The following is a 15,042-nucleotide window of genomic DNA, read 5'->3' on the forward strand; positions in this document are numbered from 1 at the left end:
TTTCCACTGTTTTGCCACTATAACCCTTGCTGCTGACGTTGCATACATAAATAGCCTAGTTTTGTTTTTGGGAATATTATCTGAAACCATTCCTAGTAAAAATTATTCCGGTTTCTTGCTAAATGTAGTTTTTATCAATCTACAAGATTATTATTTATGTTACATTCTGATTCTACAGAGAACTTAATCCTTCTGGGAAAGATAAAGGAACAAAAGATCTCTGCACATTAGAAGTAGCACAACACACAGGTCAGACCATGCAAATGACGGTACAGTGGTACCTCAGGTTAAGAACTGAATTCATTCTGGAGGTCTGTTCTTAACCTGAAACTGTTCTAAACCTGAGGTACCACATTAGCTAATGGGGCCTCCCGCTGCCGCCGCACAATTTCTGTTCTCATCCTGAAGCAAAGTTCTTAACCTGTGGTGCTATTTCTAGGTTAGAGGAGTCTGTAACCTGAAGCGTCTGTAACCCGAGATACCACTGTAAATACTAATTTATACCAGGAACAGATTCACAGACCAGCCTGCATCCCCATCCTCACTATATGTTGCTACAGTCCTCATAACATATTTCAAAATTTTAGAATGAGTCAAGTACATACTCACTTATCCTAAAAATTTATTCAAGTTACAGGAAGTACTGTACTATATAGCCAAAAAATGCAGAAACAGACAACAATGATTTCAGTTCCTTTCATTCTTGATGTAGCATTCTTACCTAGTTTGATTAAGAATTCCCTTTCCAGTTCTTGTACCTGCCTAACAGATTCTTCCAGGGAATTGCACAGTTTTATCTTTGGTCTCAGTAATTCTAATGTATCACTGATCATATAGTCAATGTCTATAGGGAACGGGTGATCTTTTGTCCAAACATCCAGGCTTTTCTTCCACCAAACATACCTCTGGAAAGACACAGATAATTGCAAAACAGATAGGCAACCACTAGAATTAGTCTAGTGAAATTCAGATCTTAACATACAAAGCTAAAACAAGGAACAAGGATAACTTATCCCTAGGAGAAAAACTTCAGGCTTTGGGGGGAATAACCAGCTTAAATATCTTTTTCATTTTATTATGTATAGTTTCCCAAAAGCCTTTAGCTTTTTCACATGTCCACCACATATGAAGAAACGTCCCTTCATTATTTTTACACTTCCAGCATTTATTTGACATAGTCTTAAACATCTTTACCAATTTATTTGGCATTAAATGCCACCTGCATATAATTTTCATGTAATTTTCCTTTAAAGTAAAACAGGCTGTATATTTCATATTCACTCTCCACAGTAGTTCACATGGGGTCATATCAATATTATGACCAAAATCTTTAGCCTAGTGTATCGTAGCTGATTTAACCAATTCATCTTTTGTTTCCCATTTCAATAACATTTTACAGTGTTTTTGAGATCAGTTTTACTTTGCCAACTATTGACTGAATGCACTGTTGATACTACAATTTCTTCTTCATTTAATTGTTTTATTAACTTCTCTTGTCTCTCTCATTGATTTTGTTTTGTCCCTATAATTCTTCTCCTTTCAACATGGGATTACTCTTCAATCATGCCTTCTTCACCTAATTTGCACTGCTGAACAAATGTGGCATAAATACCACCTAGTGTCGGTCAGATTTAACACAATTTTATTTTCCTCCTGATAGTTAACTCCTTTCTACCCTTTTCATTCAACTTTTTTATTCTGCAACTCTTACTTCGGCTGGTTACCCAGCTGTGCTCCTATCTGGACAGGAAGAGTCTAACTTCTCTTGTCTATGCATTATACATAGGGCTGCCTCTGAAGACGGTTCAGAAGCTTCAGCTGATGCAGAATTCAGTGGCAAGGTTGCTAAGTGGAGAAATATGGTTTGAGCATATAATGCCAATCCTGGCTTGCCTGCACTGGCTGCCTATTAGTTTCTGGGCCTGATTCTAAGTGCTGGTTTTGACCTATAAAGCCTAAAATGGTTCAGGACTGCAAGACTTCAAGGATCACCTCTCCACATGTGGACCGACCCAGACCCTCCAATCATCATTTGAGACCCTTCTTCAAGTATCTCCCTCAACAAGAAGTCCAGAGAGTGGCAACGCAAGAACAGGTCTTTTCTGCAGTGGCTCCTGATTGTGGAAGGGAGGCTTGCCTAGCACCATTATTATAAGGCTTTAGGCACCAGGCAAAAACTTTCCTCTATAGCTAGGCCTTTGGTCTGTAATTATCTGTGACCTTTTAGAAGTGGATGATATGTCTTTAATATATTTCTTTTTCTTCTTGGCTTTAATGTATCTATGTTGTTGCTGTGGGGGGGGGTCTGTCTGTTTGGTTGGTTGTAAGTCTCTTTAGGTTGCCCTGGGCAAGATAAAGCGCCTAACAAATTTAATAAATAACATTCTTCTGGTGACCATCCAAATACATCTTAATAGTACTCGCATTTCTACATGTTACTTTGTGAGGGGTATGCCTACTTCAAATAAAATAATAAATAAGTAATATGTAAGAGAAAAATTTGGTGACAGGGAAAGATGAAGCTTGTTCCTACCTGGAAATAGACCAGGAAGCAGTCAAGTTTCCGTTTGCTGGATCCTCTGTCAAAGTATTGCCCACAAGTGTCAAGGATGGTACACACCAGTCGAATGCGGAAAAGATGTTCTGGAGGATCAAGTGGGCTAGATGTACCATCCGAATTCACACCAAATGATGTAAAGGAGTACAGAGTTCGAAATATTACTGCCGACTCTACCATTCTGTAATTGTACAGTTCACCCAAGAACTTGGCACTGCTGATCCTCCGCTGGTTAAATTTTGGCTGATTAACCTTCAGCAAACAAAATACCACTGACATGTTAACATACACTTCTTAAACACTAGATGAAGTTCAATACCCTGCAGAGGCCTCATAATGTACTATGATTAAGCAAAAGCTGTAAAGATGGAGGCAACAGTGTGGCTGCCTGCACTACTGTTCATGATAAATTAGCATAATTAAGTGAAGTGCAGTGTAAACATGCAGATTAGAGAATTTTGATCCAGGCCTCTCCATCCCTCAGTATCTCACATGCATCTCACTTTATCAGTTAACCAATGAAAACTTGTCCTAAGAACTACCAATCCAGTCTAGCCATTTATGTCAAGGACAACGATGCTATAAAACAACCATGTCAACTCCTACCGTGCTTTTTTACTTAGTGCATCCTTCCTCAACCTTGGGCCTCAAATGTTTATAAAAAAGTTAACGTACATAATTTCTAAACTTCTTTTTAAATGTTTTGTACTATGTTCTATTTCACATAGAAAAACCTAAAAGTTTTTTACCTCCATTCCTAGCCGAATATCCTCTAGGACACCATCCACAACATGAATTCCAACATCCTCTTGGTAAAGTACCAGTCCTGCTAAAAGGTTGGCTACACAGTGAATACTATTGTATTTCACATTCCAGATGTTGATCATACAACATATAACATAGTCTTTCACTTCAGGGTCATGCCAGGGCAATTTGCGCATCTGTCTCAGGACCTGAACAAGATTTTAAAGAAACTTAACTCAAAAAGAAAAAAAACAAAGTTGGATGCTTTACATACATATATGTTGACTACTAAGTAAAATTACTCCCCCTCACCCAAAGAAAAAAGTACTTTGGGGTACCCATAGTTCCTTGTGACCTCTTATCTTAACACAAACACACTCAGAGCCGACATATCAACCCATCATATAAAAGTGCTACTGCTGTCTTTAGTCATGCTGGAAAGGATTTCCCATTCATCCCTTGAAGAAAGGACTGAAGCCAAGAAAGGACTCCCAACTCATTGGGAGAGTAAAGAGAGGGTTCACATAAAGAACCCCACCGGAAGCAGCCCTGTGGAAGGGATTCTGCTTGCACAACAGGATTTCCCCCTTCTCCCCACCCCTGAAATTTGCTTGGGGAAGAGCAAGAGAAGCCCCAGAACAGTACCTGAGGGAAAGCTGATATGTTTCCACAGGCAGAACATTTGTAATAGTTCTTTTTTAAAAACTATCATGCTGTTAGATGTGCCACAAATGCATTCGTATGCTGCAGAGAAACAGGCGGGCTTGTAGAATGCTACAGACAAGTAGTTTTTGGAGGCTTATTTTCAAAGTCTAGGTGCTAAACTTAACAAAGGTAAGAATCTTTGCTTTAAGTAAATCTTTACATGATATACTCAACATATTGCTCCTGAGGACTTAAGTACTTTAATGTAATTTAATATTCAAGACAATATTCAGATGTATTAGTTTGAAGTTAGCTATCTGATCTGCACTTTCCCATTCATTTTAGCGTCCTTCAGCTTACTTCCCTGATAATCTCATTCATTAAAAAAAATTAAAACAGGAAAAATTGAAATTAAAATCCTATGTACTTTAGATTTCATGCTTTAGAAGTTATTCTAGGATAAAATTCCATTATTCTATTCCTGGATAATGGTTTTTGGGGAAACCCACCAAGATTGAAGAGAACGCACCTTCTCAGTAGTGACTTTGGAGAGATCCTTATAAAGGAGCTTCCGAATATACTCCTGGAGAGGAGGGCGTTTCTTTTTCACTGTTTTCTCAGCGGGAGGAGGATTGCAGTAGTAGTAGGCATTTTCCACCATGGTGACATAGCGTGCATCCAGGTGCATTGCTTGTTTCTTTCGCATCATTTGTTCCTGGAAACAAAGAGAAATAATCACCCTGTGCAGATATACTAAGTTTTCATAAGAACCGTTTGTTTTGTTCTTCTAGCTAAAGCAAAAGCCAAAACCTATTTTCTACGAAGAAAATCATACTGTGAAATATTATCTGGCTCACAAGCTAAAATCTACTTAGCTTTCCTACATTGCACCTCTAACAACTATTGCTGAATGTGCAGCCCTATATTTTTAACTATAATTTGATAATGTAGGAAGGTAAGACACATATCCTTGCTCCTTGTGCTTTCTGCCCACCAAGGCTGCTGATCGCTAAGCATATAATTCTACACTGAAGTTCTTGCGCCAGTTCAGATGGCTACCAAAGGGGGAGCCAATTCTCGCTGTCAGTAAGCAACTGCCACAAATCTCAACCCACAAACCCAGGGGTCGGCAAGGCTTACCGGGCATGGGCTGGATCACTCCCGCGGAGATCCTCTGTGGGCCAAACTGGCGCAGCACGACACCGGAAATCACTTCTGCGCATGCCCAGATGCCAAAAAAAATCGCACCTGCACACAAGCGATTTCCGGTGCCGCGGACATGTGAAGACGTGATTTCCAGTGTCTGGGCATGCGCAGAAGCAATTTCCGGAGCCATGGAAGAGAGTCCCCGTTTATCACAGCGAGCAGGGACTCGCTTGAGTGGGCAACTCGGTTCAGGGGCAGCTCGGGGGCTGCTTCCGGCCCATGGGCCTTAGGTTGCCGACCCCTCCGTGGGTTGCTTCCAGTCCATGGGCCTTAGGTTGCCGACCCCTACACAAACCCTTATCCTGTATTATATGTGGATGTTCCAGGCAGAGACTCGTAGGAGGAGAAAGCTGATTTGTGTGACTTTGCCCCCAAGGACAGACTGCATAAAATAAAATGTGTTACACTGGGTAGGGAAGGGTCTCTTCTGCCACAGGAACTGGCCCACCACCTGCTAAGCATTAGAATCATATCTTAGAACATTTTATTGTAACTATGCTATGGCTTTGAAAGAGTTGTCAAAGAACAACTTGAGGAAAGGCAGAAGTGTTTGGGGACTTTTTAGTTTAGAGAAAAGACGAATAAGAGGTGACATGATGGAAGTTTATAAATTTTTGCATGGCACGGAGAGAAAACATTGTTCTCCCTCTCACAAATTCAATGAAGCTGAATGTTGGAAGATTCAGAACAGCTAAAAGAAAGTGCTTGTTCACACAGCACAGGGCTTAACTATAGAACTTGCTCCCACAGGAGGCAGTGATGGCCACAAACTTGGCTACTAGCTACAATGGCTATGCTCAGAAGCAGCAATACTTCTGGACACCAGCTGCTGGAAACTGCGGGAGGGAGAGTACTCTCGTGCTCAGGCACTGCATGTGCTTAGCCCACTTAGTAAGAACAGGAGACTGGACTAGATGGGCCATTGGCCTCACCCAGCAGGCTGTTATGTTTATGTTTTAAAAACAGCTCTCTAAAAAAATTATTCTTACCAAAAGGACACTAGTTCTCAAATGAGATTCTGGAGATCTGAACAGGAATCGACCACAAGTCTCCAATAATGTACATGCCATTTCAATATGGTGATGAGAGAAGTCAGACAAGAGCATCTGTGGAAACAAATTACATTTAGAATGCCTTTCATACTAATTTATCAGAGCATTCAGAGTGGGCTCAAAATCAACCTTGTTTGGGGCTAAAGTAAAATGTGAAATTCTTAAAGTGGCAGCACAGCTTCATCACATCTTATCTATAGTGATGGAATTCCAATTCTTAAAAATATACATTAAATGATAATATACACTGAATGGTAATACAACCACACCTACCGTCGATCACACCCAATTATTCCCTCTGCCATTATAAAAAGTATATTGCGACACAAGCTTTGTATAGAGAACCTCTGAGTATGCCAGGAAAATAAAAGAAAAAGGGGATGTGAACTGATCCTCAGTGTACATGAGCACCAACCTTTAAGCAATGCAGAGTGTCACTTTTGGAGAACATTTTAAACTTAGTAAGTTCACCAATGAATCGCACAGTTTTATTCTTTGTTTCAATGTTGATCTGGTCCTTCTTTCTCACCTAAACATAGGAATACAGGAAGATTTACTTTTAGTATGCAACAAATTAATATGTTATTGCCCACAACAGATATGCAGCTGTCTATTTACATGTGCATGGGCGCACACTCGCCAGAGTGCAACAAGGGGCTGGGGGAGTGCAGTACAAGGAGAAGCAGAAGAATGGTTTGAGAATAGCCTTAATTGTTAAATTGAAATCTGGCTTTATTACTTCAGTTAAGGCAGTTTTAAAAAATAAAATTAAAACAGTGTTTTTTGGTATAAAAATTGACACTGGATGTATTTAGGATGCAAATAATAAAATCAGTATAATATTTTCAGGGATATGGCTAAAATGTTCAGTTCTTTTTCTGGAGGATTTCAATGAGTTAACTGAATTACAATCAAAGAAAGAGTCCTATAAATAATGTTTGGACATTTCTAAAAACATGGGTTCAAAATTCACAATGATGGCAAACAAATGATATGTGGATATATTTGCATCAGGAACTATGGAATTATGCTCCTCCATTCTTCCCAAATGTTTCTGAGTGACAGATGACATTCTCAAGATTTCCCTCTTGGTGCCAGATTCTACGCATGCAGGACTGCCGAGGCCCAAATAGTCCTGCCTCTTTGTTCATGAACAGGTGAAAGATTGCATAAAATAACCAATTTTAAATCCAATTTATTGGTGGGATATTGAAACACAATGGCCAGAATCCAAAGAAGTATACATCGAGTTTCACATGTCCCAGGAGTATTGGGCTTGTGCTTCATTAGCAGTAGCTCTCTATGCTAAGTAGAAATCAAGTGGACTTTCAAAAGCAGATTGAGATATGGCACAGGAGTTTGCTGTTTAAATAGGTAATAAGCACCACCAGGAGATGGTCCTGGTACTCCGAGTCCCAGCCAATAGTCACATTAGTAAATGCGACAAATATCTTTATAAGATTGGCCTGCAGATTTAATCAGTAGAGTTATCATCATATTGGTACTCTTTATAACAGTAATAACATCCTCAAGACTTTTAATTTCTTAAGTTAGTTCTTAACTTATAGTGAAGTGGCCAGGTGAATCACTAAAAATTAAAGATGACTCTCTCTGGCCAAATTATATTTTTATTACATACCTGTTTATTTGGGGTGGGGGTATTTTTGAAGAATGACTGCTTTATGATATACAAAAATGCACAATTACAAAACCACACAAGAGCAGAGGCATTTATAGATTTGATTTAGCATTCTGTATTCATCAACACTTTTATGTTATTAATTTGTTCAAATATATCATCCTTGGAGTTTTCTAAGAATTCATTGTTCAACAAAATCTCTCTTTTTTTAGTACCAGTTTGAGGTGTCATACTTTTGGGGTATCACATGAGAGGATACGTGAGAATATTTCAGATTAGAAATGCAACTGCTGCATATCTCCTTTGTTGACGTGGTCCAATGAAGCTCTTTGCTGGAAGTGGAGGACTGCAGTTACATGAACTGCTGTAAAGGCAACTGGTTTTTCTATTTTAAACTTCCAGATTTAAACTAGCAGATAGGTTGCATTTTCTGCATACAGTGCACGCATCATAGAGCTCTGTAGCATTTTCACTGAGCTCCTGAGAACCTCTGGAGGTTTCCAGACCACAGGTAAAAACCACTGCCTCATGGAAATCTCACATATATCTATATCTAATATATACACATATAGCACTGTATCATAAATATATATCACAGTGATTTACAACAAATCAAAGAAACCAAATAATAAAATAGCAAAACAAATTAAAAGCAAAAATAAATTAAAAGCAGCTCAAATCAACAGCTCGGTCAGTAAAGCATGAGACTCTTAAACACAGGGTTGTGGGTTCCAGCCCCACATTGGACAAAGGATTCCTGCATTTGCAGGGGATTGGACTAGATGGCTCTCACAGTCCATTCCAACTCTACAATTCTATCAACAGACTATTGTGGGGGATGCTTCAGCCTGGCAGAAAAGTTTTCAGCAAGAGTTTAATAGCTGGCACAAAAGGCGCTTGCTGAGTCTCTATAGGCTAAGTATTCCACAGACTGGCCCGATGACACTAAAGACTCAATTTCTTGTTGTTGTCAAACAAGCCTCACCAACTTGGGGAATAACCAAAGAAGCTCCTGCAGATTATCTCAGTGATCAAGCTGCTATACAGGCGGTGATCATTTTGCATGTGTCCAATTGACACACGACCACCACCATGTGTGTCACTTTCAGTCCCGGAAGGGGGCAGAACAGGCATGCAATGACCTGGAACGCAACTCCCGCTCAAAGGGAGAGTTGCTTGTATATGGGTTCAAGTGGTCCCTGGGGTATCCTAGATCAAAGTTGTTCAGGGATTTGTAAATCAATGTAAGAACTTTGAATTGGGCTTGGTAGCAGACTGGCAGCCAGTGCAGCTGTTTTAAGAACTGTGTTGCATGTTCTCAAAGCTCCCATTAGAAATCTGGCTGAAGCATTCTATACCAGCTGGAGCTTCTAAACCAGACCCAAAGGCAGCCCCACATAAAGAGCATTACAGTAACCTAGCCTTAAGGTTACCAATGCATGGGCTACAGTGCTGAGGCCGTAGCTGGTGAACTAGATGAAGGTAACAAAAGACATCTGGTCTTAGGATATTCTGAAGATTAACATCTATAACAAAACCCATTCTCTTGTTAGGTACAACTATTATATGTCTGTTCACAAATATACATATTGCTGGTCAGACATCAGTTTATTGAGTAATACCTTGAAAACTTACTCTCACAAACTGAGTCTTACTCGATAAAACAGCATCATCATATTCCATTATGACACTGTCAGCATTATTACTTTTAACTTTTCACACTGTTGTATTTTAAAACATTTCCTAAATGAATCTGTGAGATGCAAAACAAATAGAAACTTACATGGAATCTGAAGTCACCTTTTAGCATGGAACAGAGATCCTCTGCTACATCAGACATACAAGGATGTAATGTACCAACCAGCCGTGCATAAAATGGTAGCAAATCCAGCCTGCAAACAAAAGGTTACACATGCAATATAGCATTATTTTATATAGAAAAATATTAAAGTTCTAACTGTTCTGTTTTGTAAGTGTACTTCTGATATATTTATACATGTACATTCAGCTACCTTCTTGGAAGGAATATCTTTTTTTTTACCTACAGATGTTGATCATATTTCTTTGACTAAACAGAACTACATGCATGAGGGTGGAAAAGAAATGAATAGAATCACATCTGCTCACCTGTTCTGAAAATATTCAAATGCCACTATTGAAATGCCATTTCTAGAGTCCACAAACATTGCCTATTTAACTTCATAAAATCCACATTTGTCTAAATACTAGGGTGGGGTATGAAACTCTCATAAGGGAGGGATGAAATGTGACAATATTTAATCCAGTTACCTGTTGGAAGATGATGTTTGAAAGCCTTTTATTCTTGCTAGGGTTAATTAATGACTAAACAGTGGCATCTGTTTGTATTAGATATGGCATCTACGTGTGTTTGTTTACCATGCTCCTGCTGCTTTGGGAGGTCATTTTAGCTTAAACCATTGTTTGCTGTCCCTGTTACTTAAGGTATCTCTGCCATGACCATTAATATGACATTTACATCAACACTTACCTTTGACGAGGAACTATGAAGAGAGCACGAACCAACTTCCGCCTATTTGCTTTTGTATTCATGTTCATGCAAAAATCCATTGCTGCCTGCAAGAAGAAAGGCACTTAAATCTGACAATACACAGATTATTTAAAAGGTGAAAAGAAAGAGTGTCACATACTCTTCTACACATGGGAAACAATAGTTTCTTTCATCCTTAAGAAGGCCAATTGGCAGTCCCTGGGCAAGATCACATCTGTTATGTCATTTCATTTGACTTCTGGTGATCCAACCATTTTTTAATTAAGTCAATCACAGTTCACTTGGAAGGATAGAATATTGCTTTTGAATAGTCTATACACACATTTATTTGCCAATAAAGCCACAGCCACGTCAGAATGTGTCTGCTCTGTAGATTAGAACTGTAACTGCTGGCAAATATCCAGGTCAATTTATGAGCACCTGAGCTAACTGGTACACAATTCACTGGTTTAAGTCCAAGAAAGAAATGCTGACAAACTGAAGTATATGGCTAGCAGTGTTCACCAATCTCTCTCAAATTTTAGGACATTTTTTACAAAATTTATTTGGGATTTTTACTGCCAACATTCACCGAATTTCTGCTATACTGTATATTTGCATCTTACCATATTAACAGTGGGTGTAAGAGTGGCATATAACAGTAAAACTATCTAACAGATTATATCAACATCCAATAACCAACTTATGGATATAAAGGAGAAACACTACAAGTTTACTGTACCTTGTCTATTAGGTCTCTATTTACACAGTTTGGGAGCTGCTGAAGAAAAGCATCTACTATAAGCTTCAAATGTGACCCGGTACTGGCTTCTTCATCTTCTTGTTCTAGCCATTTAAAAAATAAATAAATAAACAAACGAGAGAAACCAAAAGCTCTCACACACTGTAGTAAGGATACATTAACTGTTCAAGTATGCTTGCAAGTCCTATATAATCACTCACCTTAGGGAAGTGAATCACACTTTTTCAATGAGGAAATAAACATAAGAAAAATGGTCAATCCCTATAGGCCATTCCCTAGTAACATCTTTGAAGGGAAAGATAAAATAGAAATGGGGCAAAGTAGATTTGAAATGCACATAGAAGAGACAGCAAAGTTCAGTGCTACTTTCATTAGCAACAGCAAAGAAGGACACATACAAGAGGCACGAGTAGGCAAGAAGAACTAACCTATGAAGACCAAAGAGATCTATATTTGTCCTCTCCTAGTAGAACTGAGAATGACAACAGAGACTTTTTGGGAACCAAAGTCCCATTTGCATCTAGGTTTGTGGATTCCTCAGAGTTCCAGTCCTGGGAAGCTTTGATATCACCACCCGTTTCTGGTTTCAGGTTTGAAATTGAAACTGGCCTTTTAAACACCAAGGGAAAGATTCTTCCATGAACCCAATTACCAACCCTCTACAGCAGGAGTTGCCCGCCTAGGCTTTCTATGTGGCTCCCAGTCTCTTGTTTCATTATACTTTCCAATAGCAAAGGATTAGATTACAGAGAATTCAGAAATCAGTCTCCTTTCCTAGAGCAACGATTTGTACTCTCAGTAGGTTTAAGCCACAGTCAATTCTCTCACCTCCAGACAGCGCATATATTTTTTAAAGAAACTTGGTTCCCATTACCTAAATACTATCTAATACAGACAGTTCTTACATGCTCATCCACAACACTTCTCCTACTGTTATGAAAACTAATGCCGCCTAGTCAGACTATATACACTATGGATTGGACTGCAAATAGGTCTCACAGGTAAGGAAGATGGAAAATTAACTAATGTGTAGAACTATTTCAGCATTTAGGCCGCATTTTAAAAAAGCATTTAGGAGTTTTAAGGCAGACACTGAAACAAAGAGTTGCCCCTTCAAACTTTATGTGATACGAAGAGGGGCCCACAAATTTTGGTTTGCTTTAATAGACAGGCAAAATATGTCATCTCCCAACCTGCCTTCCCCAATCCTGTCTTGACTCAGGGGAGGGGAGAGGTCTTGCTGCCTGCATCGTATTAAACTTACAATGGTTGCAATGTTTTAAAAATGATTTTTATAATAAACTAAATTAGCCATTTTAAAAACCAGATTACCCTCACATGTTATCTGAACCATTGCTGAAACCGCATTTCAGCGCGTAATGGTCGCATTTTTTGTGCTGATTTTTCCTTTAAAAAAGGGGGGTGCGACTATTACATGGGGAAATACGAACGTGCGACCATTATGCAAGGAATAAAGTGGGGACAACAGCAGGTGGATCTGAGGAGCCGGGCTGGCAGCACAGGGAGAGCAAGGGAGAGCCAGAGACAAAGTCACTGTTGTTATTGGGACCATGGGGAGAGAAAACGGAAAGACATTAGTGTACCTTTCAGTAAAAATGAAGCCTCCCTTGTGCATATGTTCTCTTGTCCAGCCTACTGAGACGCAGCAGCGTCACTCATCTATCAGAATCTGTACAGTGAACAAAACCGCCCTATACTTTGCATTGCAAGAGTGGAACAGCCATTCAAATTCGGACAGGAAGTTTTGTAAGGAATGCCATAGGAATAGCAAACGAGGGGCGACGGCAGCAGCTGTGGCCAGGCCTGCTGGGGGCCGCCACCATCTCCCCTCAGCCCACGTGGCCCAGTTGTCCCCAGCATCAATTCCCGCTGAAACAGTGATAAAAAAGCAGCAGCAGGAGAATGGGGAGAAACATTCCCGCCTGCTCCGCTCCCCCTAGGAGCTCATGGCTGAGATGGCGAGGAGGGAGGGAAGCCGGGGCAGGGGCGGCTTGAGGCTTAGTGGAGCCTTAGAAGTTACCCTGCAACCATTATGCGGGGAATGCTCTGGGACCATTTTCGGAGTCCAAAAAAGGGTGGTGCAACTATTATGCGGTGGCAACCCGTATGCAGTGAAATATGGTATTTCATTGTCTTAGAAGAAAATCTTTACCCTCTCTGGATTTTTGGTGACCCTGGTTGGGTTTCTGAACTCAGATTCATAAGCAATCTTTTAAAAAGTAAGGTTTTCATTTCTGATAAATGTGATGAGTCTAAAAAGTTTACCTTTTATGTGGCATGTTAGTTGGTGTGACCAAAAACACAATTTACATTTGGGTGAGGTTTGTCTCAGTCCTCACTGAAAAATTTCCTTCTGTTTTCACTTAAGCTTTACATTAACTTCTAGGTGCTTTCCAAGAGGAATGTGTTCAAAGTGGCAGCCAGAACACAAAATCATCATTGGCTACTTACAGGAACTAGTATTTCAAGTTCACCCCTAAGTTAATTTGATTATCAGCAGGGTCTGAACCATTTTTCTTAACCATTTTAAGTATTTTGTTTTGCTCCCATATAGAAGCCTGACACAGCACTTATCTAAAACGCCTCTAGTTACAGATAATTTGGCATGAGTCACTCTGCCTAGAACTTCTATCTGCTCCCTACCCCCTATAAGCTTATCTGCTTTAAGCGGCTTCTTCTCCTTAGGCACCACCTATAAACTCACTTCGTGCAGCTTGCTTTCCGTCACTATTTTCAGCTCCGGTGCTATCTGCTCCCTGTTTCTTGCCTAATCATATTAAAAATAGAACAAAAAAATTTAAACACACCCATAACAAAACATGACACAGAAGCAAATCTTTATTATGAAAGAAATAATTTCCTCTTCCTTTATGTAGATGTTCCCTCCCCAAGTTCATGTTACTTTCCATATTAATAGTATGCAATCAGGGTTTTTATTTAAAGTATATTGGGGTATAAAGCATATTAATATTCTATTCTCACTATCACCAATAAACTATGTGAAAAATAAACAGTGCTGAGATGAATATCCTAAAATTTGAATCTTAAGCCAGACTGAGAAGTGTTCAAAGCAATGGGTTGCTTCTTATTTAAAGACAACCACCACCATATTATCAGCAGGTCAAATATCCACACAATTTAGTAGATTTTTAGTATTAGTTTACAATTTGGGAGAGAATTCAATGAACGGAATTGAATTATTGTTCTCTCCCTGCCCCTCATCCGCTTTCTCTCACTCATACACAGATGTCATTACACTTGTAACCACACAAAGTGCTTCACAACCAATCTCATTCACCCTAACAGCCTTGCAAGGTAGGTCACTATATAATTCATATTCCATACACAGGAGAACTAAAGTTAAGACAATGTGACTTGTGCAAGGCTAGGCAGCAAGTTTGTGAATACTATCCTCCAAACATGATTAAGTTCCTCAACAATTGCCATTTACCCTGGAAAACAAGGCTATAGCTAGCAGAGAACTATTTCAGGAAAACAACTTTTGACAGCAAAACTGGAATTGGAATTCACTTAATCCAAAAAGGCTTTCTCTATAGTAAGATTTATAGTGGCTTGGTTCACAAGTAGCACTGACCCAAACCATGGCTAAGCATGGACACAGAAGCATGCAGGTACTCACAGAAGAAATCCCAGACACTTTATTCCTCCCCTGGTCCTTCTGCTGCTGTTACCGGGAGCTAAGCCATGGCTTGGCTTAACAGTACATCTGAACCCAGGCTTGATGTTTGTTTCACTTTAGACAAACCAAGACTGGTAATCCAAAAAGAAACCTTGGCTGCAGTTTGTGGTTTGTCTGGAGTGACCGAAAGCATGGCAGCAGCAGGAGGAGGAGCAGGGGAGGAGCAAAGTGGACAGGATTTCTGTTTTGAGTACCTGCACACTTGT

General features: G+C 39.6%; 1 protein-coding gene across 7 annotated transcripts in view; it reads right to left on the reverse strand.

The window, feature by feature from the left end:
• Positions 1-15,042, reverse strand: part of UPF2 (UPF2 regulator of nonsense mediated mRNA decay) — a 60,268-nt gene that overhangs the window by 22,236 nt on the left and 22,990 nt on the right. For 6 of the 7 annotated variants that reach the window (XM_053406830.1, XM_053406829.1, XM_053406828.1 and 3 more), the window contains exons 7-16: positions 13,841-13,903; positions 11,095-11,198; positions 10,353-10,438; positions 9,627-9,735; positions 6,620-6,733; positions 6,142-6,258; positions 4,476-4,661; positions 3,307-3,510; positions 2,534-2,809; positions 722-905 (exon numbers count right to left, since the gene is read on the reverse strand). In XM_053406830.1, the coding sequence (XP_053262805.1) occupies positions 722-905; positions 2,534-2,809; positions 3,307-3,510; positions 4,476-4,661; positions 6,142-6,258; positions 6,620-6,733; positions 9,627-9,735; positions 10,353-10,438; positions 11,095-11,198; positions 13,841-13,903 (1,443 nt within the window). The remainder of the gene's footprint in view (positions 1-721; positions 906-2,533; positions 2,810-3,306; positions 3,511-4,475; positions 4,662-6,141; positions 6,259-6,619; positions 6,734-9,626; positions 9,736-10,352; positions 10,439-11,094; positions 11,199-13,840; positions 13,904-15,042) is intronic. The other variant, XM_053406831.1, reaches the window with a different exon arrangement.

This window comes from Podarcis raffonei, chromosome 10 (genome assembly GCF_027172205.1).
Source record: "Podarcis raffonei isolate rPodRaf1 chromosome 10, rPodRaf1.pri, whole genome shotgun sequence".
NCBI classification, from domain to species: Eukaryota; Metazoa; Chordata; class Lepidosauria; order Squamata; family Lacertidae; genus Podarcis; species Podarcis raffonei.